The sequence below is a fragment of the Podarcis filfolensis genome (genome assembly GCF_964270895.1).
Source record: "Podarcis filfolensis genome assembly, chromosome: 14".
Taxonomy (NCBI): Eukaryota; Metazoa; Chordata; class Lepidosauria; order Squamata; family Lacertidae; genus Podarcis; species Podarcis filfolensis.
Window position 1 is genome coordinate 3,742,042 of NC_139616.1, and position 12,685 is coordinate 3,754,726.

The following is a 12,685-nucleotide window of genomic DNA, read 5'->3' on the forward strand; positions in this document are numbered from 1 at the left end:
ATCCACCAGACCCAGAAAGCACCATGAGAAGTTGTCACACAAGGAAGAGATACTGATGGTGACACAAATAAAGAAGATGGGATTAAAATCTGACAGTCATTTGGAAAGCAGTTTGTCTGGTAGCACAAGAAACTTCCAAAATAAGAAGGGATATATTCATAAGGAATGTTTGTTCAAATCTGTATATAAACTGGTAAATGCTACAGTTCCAGCACCTCTCAGGTGAGCGCCATTGCTAATATAAGGGAGGCATTTATGGTGAGTTCCGGCACCTCTTTTTCTAGAAAAATAGCCGTCATCAAAGACTACCATTTGTGACAGAAACATTGCTGTTGCTCTTTCTAATTCTATTGATTAAACATGAAGCTATACATAGTCAATGACACTCATACATATTTAGTAGCACAAACAAGAATTTGCATTGAAGCAGAATTAACCAAGGAATTATTTGACTGCATAACATTCTAATCCCAGTGCATTTTCAGCTCCATTACCTAAATAATTTGCTCTCCTGTGCACCCTAAAGTAATTCATGATGATTAAGTATTATTCACCTAAATCATTTGAAGCTTACAACAATATTATCATTTTGACAAGTTCCTAGATGCCAGGTTCACAAAGTGTTGGGGTGTTAGGGGTGGTGGTGTCTAGCTACAAATGCACAAGCAGTTCATAACACAAACAGCCTCCTAGTCAAACACAGATTTATGGATATCTAGGAGGGCTGCAATGTTTAGTCAATTAATTGTTTGGGATAACCAATGTTTTCAAAAATCAAACGACTAGAAAATGCCCCGATTGATAAAGCAGCAAAAAATCTAAATTAATTTTCAGGCAAGTAGTTATGATTTATTTATTATTTCAACTGATGCCCCACCTCTCTGCCTCTAACACCCAAGGTGCCTAACAGCCACAATAATAAGTACTTTTTAAAAATTGCAGATGGCAAGCAGTATCGAAAGAAGAATTCTCTACTGCAAGAGAAAAAAGGGAGCACCTCTTCTATGTATAATTACACTTGTGCTTTTTTTCATTAGAAATATTTTGTCACCCCCCCCTTGCTACCCATACACACATTGGTGCAGATTTAGTGCATCAATTAATAAATTAGAATCCAATGTTTAATCAGCTAACAGCACACTCCTATGCATGTCTAACTCAGAAGGAAGCTCCATCAGGTTCAGTAAGATTTACTTTTGAGGAAACACCTATAGGATTGCACTGTCAGGTGTCCCTCACTGGGTGACAGATCTAATTTAAACTCCAGCACTGTACACACAGCATCATATAGGGGGGAGCAGCCCTTATCTGCCAGCCTTCATTGCTATGTGAAGCAAAGAGTAGGCATTGTTAGGTACATCCTAGTCGTGCACAATCAGGGCTACTCCAAGACATTTTGGTACCCAGGACAAAATGTTCACATACATCCCTTCTTCCTTTAGTTAGAAAGTTATTATTCATGTGCCACAGCTTCAATCTACTATTACTATAATTTCTTTTAATATATACATCCTGCCTTTATTTCCAGATTTCCAGGACAGGTTACAAAAAATATTAAAAACAATAATAAAAACAACACTAGAACAGATTTTATAAACATATACAGCAACATACAATCAAATAAATAACCAAACCAAATGGTAGAAGCTTTAGCAGAGTAGAAGATAAGTGGAGTAAACAAAAACCATTGCTTTGGGGAGAGTTTTCCAGAACTGAGGTGCCACCACAGAAAAGGCACTGTTTTCACCTGCTATATGTGGGGGGTGAACAGACCCAGAGAACAGCCTTTGCAAAGATAGTCATGAACAAGCAAGCTGATATATGAGCAGGCAGTCTACCTGGCTCATTGCAGGAAAATAAAGACCCCACCCACCAAAAAGCACATCCTTGCCCAGAAGAGATTAAAGTAGAAATATATACATTAAAAATGATTACTGGAATAATGGACAACTTGACACACTTTAATGGCCCCCCAAATTGGCTGCCTGAGGCAGCTGCCTTGCTCGGCCTAAGAGGGAAGACCGGCCCTGTGAACCAGACTCTCAGATAAATGGCCTCCTGCCAGTCTGTACAGGTTCAGTTATCTCAAACCTCAGGCCTCATGTATACAGTCATATTTTGACGGGATTAGTTTGCAAACCATGAGCAGGGACTTGTTTGTACAGCATGAAGGTGCAATAGGAGGTACTTGATCAATAATAAGCCTTGGCTGTGGTGGCACACATGCGCCAAAGTGAGGGCGCTATTTCCTCCATGTGTCGCAGCAGGGTTCCCAAGAGGAGATCAACATTGCAGGTAGCACAGAAACTGGGAGCATATGCTTTTTGTGCTCAAAAAACACTTTCACAAAATAAGTGTGTGAAGAATTGTGCAGGGAAAACAGCACATTCATGCAGCTCTTGAAATGGTAAGGTACCAATCGCAAACATACACAAGAACAGCTGTGTTTTTTGTTCATTTCCCATTCACACATGCAGAGAGGAATGTTGCAAATGTGTATAAATGTATTTCAATGTAAAATGAGAGTCAGATCACCACTCATCACAGCACCATTGAGACCTCCCCGAGCCCCTCATGATAGCTGGTTATGATAATTCTTTAACACTGTCAATGATACCAGAATGGGTTAAAAAGGAGCAGTGATTAGTTGTTTATTTGCTGCTTTTTTAAAACATTTGCTTCCACTTTTACAAGGGCAGCTCTACCCTTACTTAAGCCTCTGGGTGTAGTGCATGGAGTGCCAGACATACGCTTTTTCACAGCATTCCTTAACAAAGGATGGCATGGCCCATCTAAACAACCAGTCATACTGCAGGGGTTTTCCTAAGTCAGCAGGAGAAGGATCCCAGAACATATGAACACCTCGGGGAACAGCCATTCAAGCAACATTCAAATGCTCAACAAACAGGTAGTCTAGAGTGACCTTTGTGAGGAAAGTGACTTGTGATCAGGTGTCTTCACAGCTATACACACAAAATTCTATCCTATTGGACAATTCATTGTGTGGAGCTGCCATTAAGGCTGCTATGATACAGATGCCACTATAGTTGTATCGAGTCTGCCCTGTGTTTCTCCCCATAGGATAGTAATTCCCAAACTGCTGTCCTGGCTCCTATCCAAAACACACAGACAAAAGCTCTTACTTGTAACCAAGAAAGAGATCTTTATTCAGACAAGTAATTGTACAGGCTCGGCAGCAGACATGGTGCTCAGGAGTTGCAATTCAAGAACAGGGCAAGAAGTTCAGAACCACACAGAAGTGACAAGGATGTCCCAGCAAGTTCCCCTGCTCACCAAGTTGGAAAGATGAGGTGGAGCACACTGACTTGCAAGACTCTCTTCCCTTCTGGGAATGTCATGTTTGCTGGCACACACTGCTGGTGCTGGTGGATTTGCTCCTATCTGCAAAGGCAGCACCTGGTTATAGACAACAAGGCTGGGCCCTCCTGTTCAGCCAAACTTTTATCTGTAGTGGTACTGAACTTCAAGGGTGGTTAGAATGCCTGGGAAGCTCAGTGTGGGGCCACAAGTAATACCACTTTCCTCTGGGGCAGGCTCAGTCTTTCTAAAAAACAACAACTCCTAGTTCTTGTATCAAAAGTCAGGAAATCACTGCCCTCAAAACACACACCCCCACCTCAAATTCTTGCTGGCAGAAGCTCAAAAGCAGCCTTCTGTTCACAAGTAGCTTTTTGGTGCCCAGCGCTGTAAGAACCGCAACACATCCCATCTCTGATATTACTGGAGACTAGATCCAATCTTTCTAGAACTAATGCAAGTGTCAGGCAGCTTATTCAGTGGATGAACTAGGTATGTACTAACTCAGTGATAACAATCTTACATTGTCAAGAAAATCAATTGAAAAAGCTACAGAAATACCCAATGAATCAGAATGACAGGAAAGATTGGAGGAAATTCTGTCCGTGACCATTAGGTGTCACTGCAGTCAACAGAGTTGGCTAAGAAGAAGAAAAACTTAAATCAATGTCCAGTTCTTAGGTTTTAAGTGGTGCTTGGTCCTTATGGACCTTCACTGCCTAATAGCAGTAAGACCACAGAAATTTCTAGATTTTACACCACCCCCCCCCTTTTTTGCAAAAAGGGCCTTTTTAGCCTTGTTTCCAAAGTGCCAAAGCCTAAGAGAGAGAAAGCTTTGGGAGCAACACTTCAGGTCCTGGGCATCATGCATTTAAGAGCAAGGGTAACTCATAGGTCTGGCTCAACATTTTGCTGCTTCATATTGACTCATTATGTAACTCAAAAGCTGCACCTCAACACCTGTGACTTGGCAAGAGATTCTGGAATACACAATTCCAAAATCAAATGCTGCCCCAAAGGCAAACACTTGGGTTTCCTATTGTCAGAGCTGGACTGTAAGTAAAGAGCAAATAAAGACAGAAGGTTCTAGCCCAGGCAGAAGTGAGCGGGGAAGGGGGGAGAACTGCATTGAAGGCCTTAGGAGCATTGATGGCAGTCAAGGGTTTAAGGCTAAAGAGACTGATCCAGGCAAAAGACAGGCAAAAGAAACCAGATCGTGTGTCAGACTGGAAGTACAGCAGGTAGGTAAGCAGCTACTGAAGACAAAACTAGAGCGCCATTCAGACATGATGGGGTCTGGCAAAGACCTAACTCTAACTTGGAAGCATTCTCAGCCAGGCCAGGTGCACTTCTAGAGCCAGGCTGGAACCAGGGCAGTCCATACTGGCTCTTTATCCCACTCTCCAGTCTTGAATAGCCCACCACAAGAGGAACCATGGCACAGAAGAGGCTCCTGATTCAAATTCGTTGAGCCTGATACTTGTGCAGTTAACTTGGCCCTGGCTGCCCCAAAGGCCCACACCACAAGTGTAAGCACTTCTGTCTGTTGTGGGTGGATGCACATCATAAATCCCTCCTGACATCCACCTGGTTGTCATTGAAGACCAGGCATAGGCAAACTTGGCCCTCCAGATGTTTTGGGGACTACAACTCCCACCATCCCTAGCTAACAGGACCAGTGGTCAGGAATGATGGGAGTTGTAGTCCCAAAACAGCTGGAGGGCCAAGTTTGCCTATGCCTGGTCTTCAATGACAACCAGGTGGATGTCAGGAGGGATTTATGATGTGCATCCACCATCCAATTCTGTTCTTGCTGCTTTATGCTGGCTAAGACCCCATTTTCGTTAGCTTTTCTCCTCCCTCTGCCTCACTTCCCCCCACTCTCACTTCCCCAAGAGCCAGTTCTGACAGAGCATCACCAGCGTCCCTGCCCAACAACTCTGCCACACACTGTTCTAAAACATTCCAGTGAATCATTCCTCAATTACTTAAAGCTATGAATTCGAAAACTCTTCAAGCAAGAATTTCATATTACAGTTGAAAAGAAAGAAGTGCCTTAAGGCTTTGGAGAATTCCTGAAAATATGAACTCTAAAATATGAATGCAGTTAAAACAAAACCAAAATAATTATTTTTAACATTGATTTCCCATAATGTTTTAAAGCCTGGGGCTGGTAATGTCATAAAGGTTTGACTAAGTGAAAGTGCCCATCATTTTTCAATCTCTATTTCTTTCAAATGCAAAAGTAACTCTTCTGTACCCTCAACTGCCTGCAATGCCACTTTTCCTACAACAGCAAAACTATTAAAGAGGATTTTTTTCTCTTCAGTTCTGAATTAGTTGCAATTTATAGCTTGTAAAGTTAAGCTTGTACCATTAAAACTGTTGGGAACATCTAACTAAAAGAAGCCAAGATGATGTTTTTACTTGAACAAACTATAAGTGCCAAACTGTAAGCGGGGGTGGGGAATCAAGTTGTAAAAATCTTGAACTTGTAATAAATGGTTGATCTCTAGCACAAACAAACAAAACAGACAAATATCAGCCCCCCAATTTAGAAAGCTTTGGGAAGCTTTTAATGTTTGATGGTCTATTGTATTTTAATATTTTGTTGGAAGCCGCCCAGAGTGGCTGGGGAATTTATTATTATAAATAATAAATAATTATTATTATTATATGAGAAAATGAAGTGCTCTAATAGAAGTTAGATGGAAGTCATAGCAGGGAAATGTTCAACCCAGAACACAGCTTAAATCGGGGTAGAATAAAAAAAAATTTGGTTCAAGAACTGCATTCAAGTGTGGTCATCCTCCCCCCCCCCCCACAGCTGCATGCCATTCGCATGTGATCACACACCCAAAATCGAGCACACATAAACTCCCATTTATGATCACACACACATTCAGGGATGCACACCACACTTCTTGATCACAGTTCTGGACTGCAAGAGGGATTTAAGCCTCTCAGCTCAGCACTGTAAAAGAAGAGGGGTCATCTGCAGCGCGTTGGCAGGCTGGATCAGGGCTGCAAGTTTGCCACCTCTGACCTAAATCCTAGGCTTGCGCCCTACAACCAACTGAACTTCCTTCTGTAGAAATAGCCCCACAATGGCATACTGCCTTGGGACTGAACACGGAAGCCTGGTATTCCAGAATATGGACAAGAGACCTGGCTGAAAAGCTGATGTGCCAGATTTGAAAAACCCAAGGGAACCCCAACCCCATCTTTTTTACAAAGCACGGCACTTGTTTTTGGACTGTAGGCGTCGAGAGGATTGTGTTTATAACCCCCCAAAATCTCATTGCAATATGTGGAAAGGTTTTTTGGACTGAATTCTAAGAATATTTGATATTTCAAAGCAAAATGGTTGATGCACTGCGAGTTATGTAGTTTTATGTACAATGTGAAAAAATAAAATAAGATATAAAAATTAAAAGAAAAAATTATTTCCTTCTATGAAGTGATCAACGGACAGAAAAGCATTGCCGAACACATTCTGGGAGCCTAGGCCCATCCGTGTCTCTTAGCCATGATGGCCAAATGAAACTGCCCTGTCCAGAACAGTTGCTAGGTGTTGTAAAATATTGCAACTAATTTTGGGCAGCTCTTGTGTGTTATGAGAACATAAACAGAGCACTGCTGGGCCAGATGGAAGGCAAGCTCACAAGCAGGGCAGCTGGGAGTGGGGAGCCCTCAAGGCTCCTCTGCCTGCCCCTAGGAGCCCCCCCAGGCCACGGCCCCCACCAGCTCTGCTCCACACCTTCCTCAAGCGCTCTTGCCTGGGCCAAAGGTGTCCTGCGCCTCTCTTCCATGCCTGAGTGGAGAGGAGCGTTGGGTGTGTGTTTGGAAACCTCTGCCTCTGGCATGGCTAGAATGTGCTGGCAGTTGAGAAGGGAAGAGTCGTCTCCATTGTTCCTCTGATGACCCCCACCACTGGCCCCCAAAAGGTCGATCACAAGGGAATCCAAATCCCCTGGGGTGAAAAAGATCCCCTACCTCAGATAGGAAGAAATCAGGCTGGTGACAAGAGGCACGTCCACGATTAACAGACCTGCTCCAACAGACCATCATTAGAATTAGTTCTCTTTCTTAATTCTGGAGGGGTTTTTGTTGCTGTTGTTGTTGGCTGACAGTCCATTTTTTGTTTTTATTTCTAAACTTTCAGCAAAAATGTGCAGCTAGGACTGTAGAACTGAAGACAAGAATGCTTTGGCCCCAGTCACCAGCCAGAGGAATAAGGAGCGCTCTCTCTCTCCCTCTCTCTCTCTCTGTGTGTGTCTGTGTCTGTGTGTGTGTGTGTGTTTGTTTATGGCAATTTTGCCATTCTATGTATTATTACCTCTTGTTTGTAAACTGCCTCGAGAATCACTGGATTGAGAGGCAAGGTATAAATATTTTAAACAAGTAAATAAATATGTGAAATTTTTGACAAATGCCACTCTAACCGCAACAAGAGTTTCAGATGTTTGATAAACTTTTCTTTTTCCAAGTAAGTTAAAGTTAACTTTAACTTATTTAACACTAACTAAATCTGTTTAAAGTCTGTCTCCAAACTGACAGTGGTCTTGTAATCTGCTTTAGATAAAGAAGTGCCAAGATTAGTGATTACATAAACCCATCAACAAGCAGAGAAAGAATAATCAGATCAACTTTTTTTATTTGTCCGCAAAGGCTATTAGAATCAGCTGACTCCTCGAAATCCAATTTAACGTTGCTAAAAAACCCTTTACGTAGAACCCATTTGAGATGGGACAAACTAGACATTTGCAATGAGAATTGCTTTTGTTTCCTCAACTGTATTGCCTCTAGCCATCATTTAATAAAATCTGGAGGGGGATAATACTTAAAACAAGAAGCTGAATATTTATTGCTGAAGGAATAATGCAACCACAATCTACTCATGTAAAAGCAGTAACACAACAAGTAACTTGTAAATATTCATTGAGTAGAGGCTTAGAAAGAAAGCAGAGTCATTTTATAGTCGCCTAAAGGCAGAAAGAAATCATTGTAACTGGCATGGGTGGGGGAAATGTTCTAGCCAAAATTATTTTTGATTTGTGATACTTCACATGCTTTCACTGAGTCAATATTTGTGGCACTGTGGCTTGCTATGTCATCATGTCAGTGGTCAGGGTACCTAGGGTTTGGTCCATGGCCTACCAAGACCACAGGCAGAAAGCATTTTATCATCATCATCATCATCATCATCATCATCATCATTTATTATTTTTTTATACCACCCTTCACCAAAGGATTACAGAATGGTTTACAATATAAAAACCACAAAAATAGTAACAAACAAAAACAATAACCCACAAAGACACAGTTTAAAAGGATCAACCTGTGTGGCAAAATAAGCTCTTCTTCTTCAGGCTGCAAGAAGATTTGCATTTAAGGACATATAAGATTGCACTTAAGGACAACTATCGAAATCCTCATTAAATGAGAAAAATTTAGCATTTTTAATCACACTATCCCTGGTTCTTTGGACAAGATAGAATTGGATGTGCAAGAGCTCGACAGGAAAAGTTTTGTTTCCTTTACGGAAGAATAATTTTCCATCTATAGCCTCTCAACTGAAGAGGGACCCACAGTGTCTAAATCCCACCTATTCCCAGGGCTCAGGGGCCTTCCCCTTTGCCTCTTCTCCAACCTCTAACATTCAAACCCAAAGCATTAAAACAATTTAAATCTCCTTCCTCCATTTTGGCTGTCTTGCCTGGTAAATAAGAAAGTTCTGCCCCCTCAATACTTCTCAAAACAATCACAACTCCCCTGACACGCTAGCTCAGAATAAAGCCCCTCTCACATTCTGTGTTCCTGGCTCTTTCCTCTTCCCCCGGTCTTTTCTTCATTTCCCCAATCAATGCTTTCCCCTATTATTAATACTCATTTTAGTGATTTGCATGATTTCTCTGTTACAACTGGTTGCAGAGATCAATGGTAAGATCCCATGAGCTACGGCAACAGAGAGCAAACTGAACTCTGATCACAGCACAGATGCACAACAGCACCACCACCTTGGAGAAGGGATCTGGACCCCCTTCTGTTGAGTAACAACTGAACATTATTTATCAATAAAACAGTAGACTAAAAAGGTCTGCTATCACCAGAAATGATAGCTTTGACATGCAATCCAATTATATAAATAAATATGTATCACACACACAAAATCACTGTCACAAACATTCTATTGCCTTTAGCACGGAGCAAAGAGTTAGCTCTCGAAGAACCAACTTTTTACAGACATCATTAGGAAGAATATATGCAATCGATCAGTGCACTCTGTGGGTAAGGGCCTCTTGCAGTCACCATCTAACCAGAGAGGTCAGCTGCATCCGAAATAGGAAATGGGTCGTTAGTCTGGTGACAACTACCCTATGGAATCCCCTCCAGTTGCATATTACACAGGCACCGTCTCTCTCTCTTGCCTATTTGACGCCTGCTCCAGGCCTTCATCATTCAACAATTCTTTTAAATAGAGATCTCAATCCCACTCTGATCTGCATTGGAATTATTTTAACTGTTTTTATATAAGGAAGTTTTTAAAAAAATATTGTATACAGTGGTACCTCGGGTTACATACGCTTCAGGTTACAGATTCCGCTAACCCAGAAATATTACCTCGGGTTAAGAACTTTGCTTCAGGATGAGAACAGAAATCGTGCTCCAGCGGTGTGGCGGCAGTAGGAGGCCCCATAAGCTAAAGTGGTGCTTCAGGTTAAGAACAGTTTCAGGTTAAGAAGGGACCTCTGGAACGAATTAAGTACTTAACCCAAGGTACCACTGTATATGAAACCTTTTAATTGTTTTTATACTTCTTTTTTGTTTCACAAAAGTCTTGGCTACACCCATGGGTACATGTACTAAACACAGTCATGTGCCCAACTCTGCAGGTTTAAACCCCCTCACACTGGATAGGACAGGCATGAATTCCCCAAAGAAAGAACTGGCACCCAGCGCCTTGAGTCCTGGATGCAGTATTTGCCTTATAGAGCTCAACACCAGATCTAATTGCGCTGTGCCAAACATGCCATTAAGTTATCAGTGCAGTTTCTTCCTGCCTATTTCGCATTCACCCTCCAAGACATTCAGAAAAATGAAAACTGTGCCAGGTACATGCATAAGTAATTATATGTGTGCGCACACACGTCACAAACTGCCAGTTACACAACTTAAGGCACACCCCAGTTAAAGATGTATCAACATTTCACATTGACAATCAACATCTTTGCCAGTATGCCACCACGGTCAAACAAATGGGAAATCCCAATTTGAATTTTTCTGTGGGAACAAATATGTCATTACATTAGCTAACACATCAGAGGTAAGAAATAGTTTTGTCTGTCTTATGCAACAAAGGAAGAATGATTGCTCCCCACCCACCTGTCATACTTTACAGCTAACAGGGAAATTCCCTATTACACTTTATATCTGGTCAAGGGCTTAGGGCCAATGGCTTGTGGTTTCAATCAGTTCCTCATGGAGAAGGCATGTATTTGGCTGTGAACAGAGACAGGTAACAACTGATAATGTTTGTCAGAGAGCTTACTGAAGTGCCTGAGCCAATAAATCAAGAATTCCAGATCCGGTTCCTCCAACCTACAAAGAGATGCTATCCATCCCAGATTCAAGACTCAATGGCACTTTCACATCCTGAAGTCAAGAGTTGTTGAAGTAAAAAGAGCACAGGAGGAGATGGCAACTAGGGCTGGGTGATATCAGGTTTCGAACATTGCGATATAGTGATACATCACAATGTATGAAATATGGAGAATTAAATAAGGTGGGGAGAAGGAACCAAGATACATTGGCCAACCCTAGTAGCGGCCCCACACCTGGGGAGCATCGAGGGAGAGGAGATCACAGCGCTGGGCAGGCAACAGCCAGGATGCCACATGGCAACCCACACACAAATGAGGAGTTCTGGCTCACATCAAAGACTGCCCCACACCTGTGCGAGGCACTGGGTTGAAGTGGCAGTGACTCCTGCCTGGCACCCAGCGCGTGGAGGGAGGAGGAAGGAGCACCAGCCCTGGGCCACGAGACACCAGGGTGAAGCCACCGCCAGTTCCACCAGCAGCAGCACCCAGCCGGTGGAGGAGGAGGCAGCTCACCTGCTCACCTGGTGAAGGAAGTTAAGGCACTGGCTGGCTGACAAACCCCACCCACGTTATACAGCCGGGTCAAAAATCAGCTAAACACCATCGCTTTCTGGCCCTCAAGCTGGTCCTGGACAATGTTTTGATACATCACTCAGACCTAGTGGCAACATGAACTTTGTCATCAGGTTATTGGCTACTGAACTATGTTCCTCTTCAACCAGGCCTTTGACTGATTAACAGTCTATGTCCTAAATGTGATGGGGTGGGGGTGGTGATTGTTTTGTTTTGTTCTTGTTCTTATTATGTACTTTTTTTATTCCGTATTTTATGCTGTGAACCGTCTTTGCATGAAGGGTGGTATGCAAATTTAATAAATAATAAAATGAAAATGAAAATTTGAGATTCTGCCCTTCTCCCCTCATCACACCTACACACAGAGACAGACACACACAGACACGTAGAATCAGTCATAATCACTCTCCTGTCAGCAACATGGAATTTGTTAAAAAAACCAAACTTTCCAAACTGCATTTGAATTGCTCAGTACTAAGGTAGTCTTCCAACCACTTCAACTGAAGGAATTACCGTAGTATTCCAGTATTCAAACCAGGCAGATCACAAATGCATCCCCTCACATTAGAAACCTATTTATCAAATGAATCTGGATGCCAAACTTATGGCTAAAACATTTAGCTTAGAACAAAATCTCCTTACATGAAAGGAGGGAAATAAAATGTGGTTCGTTAAGGAACGGCATGGCTTACATAAGGCTGATCGGGCAACTAAAATAAAAGTAGCAGAACAGCATCTGCAGAGAACACAAAAATATTTTGTCATTTCATTGGGGTAGGGACAGAAAATACATGACAATCTAAGGGTCTCCAACTCCTGTCAACCCCAGTTAGCATGACCAATTCTGAGGGATGATGGGGATTGTAGATAATCTGGAAGTCCACAGATCTCATCAAAGCATTTTTTCTTCTATTTTTATACTACTGGATTTGAACTTTTAAAAAATCTAAAATAGTTTCATGCTGAATATTATAATTATTATTATTTTTAAAAATTGTGCTGAATACCATTGTGTAAGGCCATCAAGTCAGGCTTGCAAATAAATCCACAAAGTTTCTAATTTGTCATATACCTATGTAAGTCACATGGGTAATCTGTGACACACCGATGACCCGAAAGATGACACACACAAGTTCTGCTCCAATTTACAAAAGTTTCCTTGGTGAATTGTCTTATTTACCAAGGCAACG

The 12,685-nt window shown here is 42.0% G+C and overlaps 1 protein-coding gene across 7 annotated transcripts in view; it reads right to left on the minus strand.

Annotated features, from left to right (window-relative positions):
* RORA (RAR related orphan receptor A) overlaps nucleotides 1-12,685 on the minus strand; it is a 366,343-nt gene that overhangs the window by 46,408 nt on the left and 307,250 nt on the right. Inside the window, exon 1 of one of the 7 annotated variants that reach the window (XM_083586668.1) lies at nucleotides 3,880-3,954. The exons of the other annotated variants lie outside the window; for them this stretch is intronic. Within the exon in view, the coding sequence (XP_083442794.1) occupies nucleotides 3,880-3,931 (52 nt within the window). The 5' untranslated portion in view covers nucleotides 3,932-3,954. Of the gene's footprint in view, nucleotides 1-3,879; nucleotides 3,955-12,685 lie in introns of those variants that run through there. 7 annotated transcript variants of the gene reach the window in all.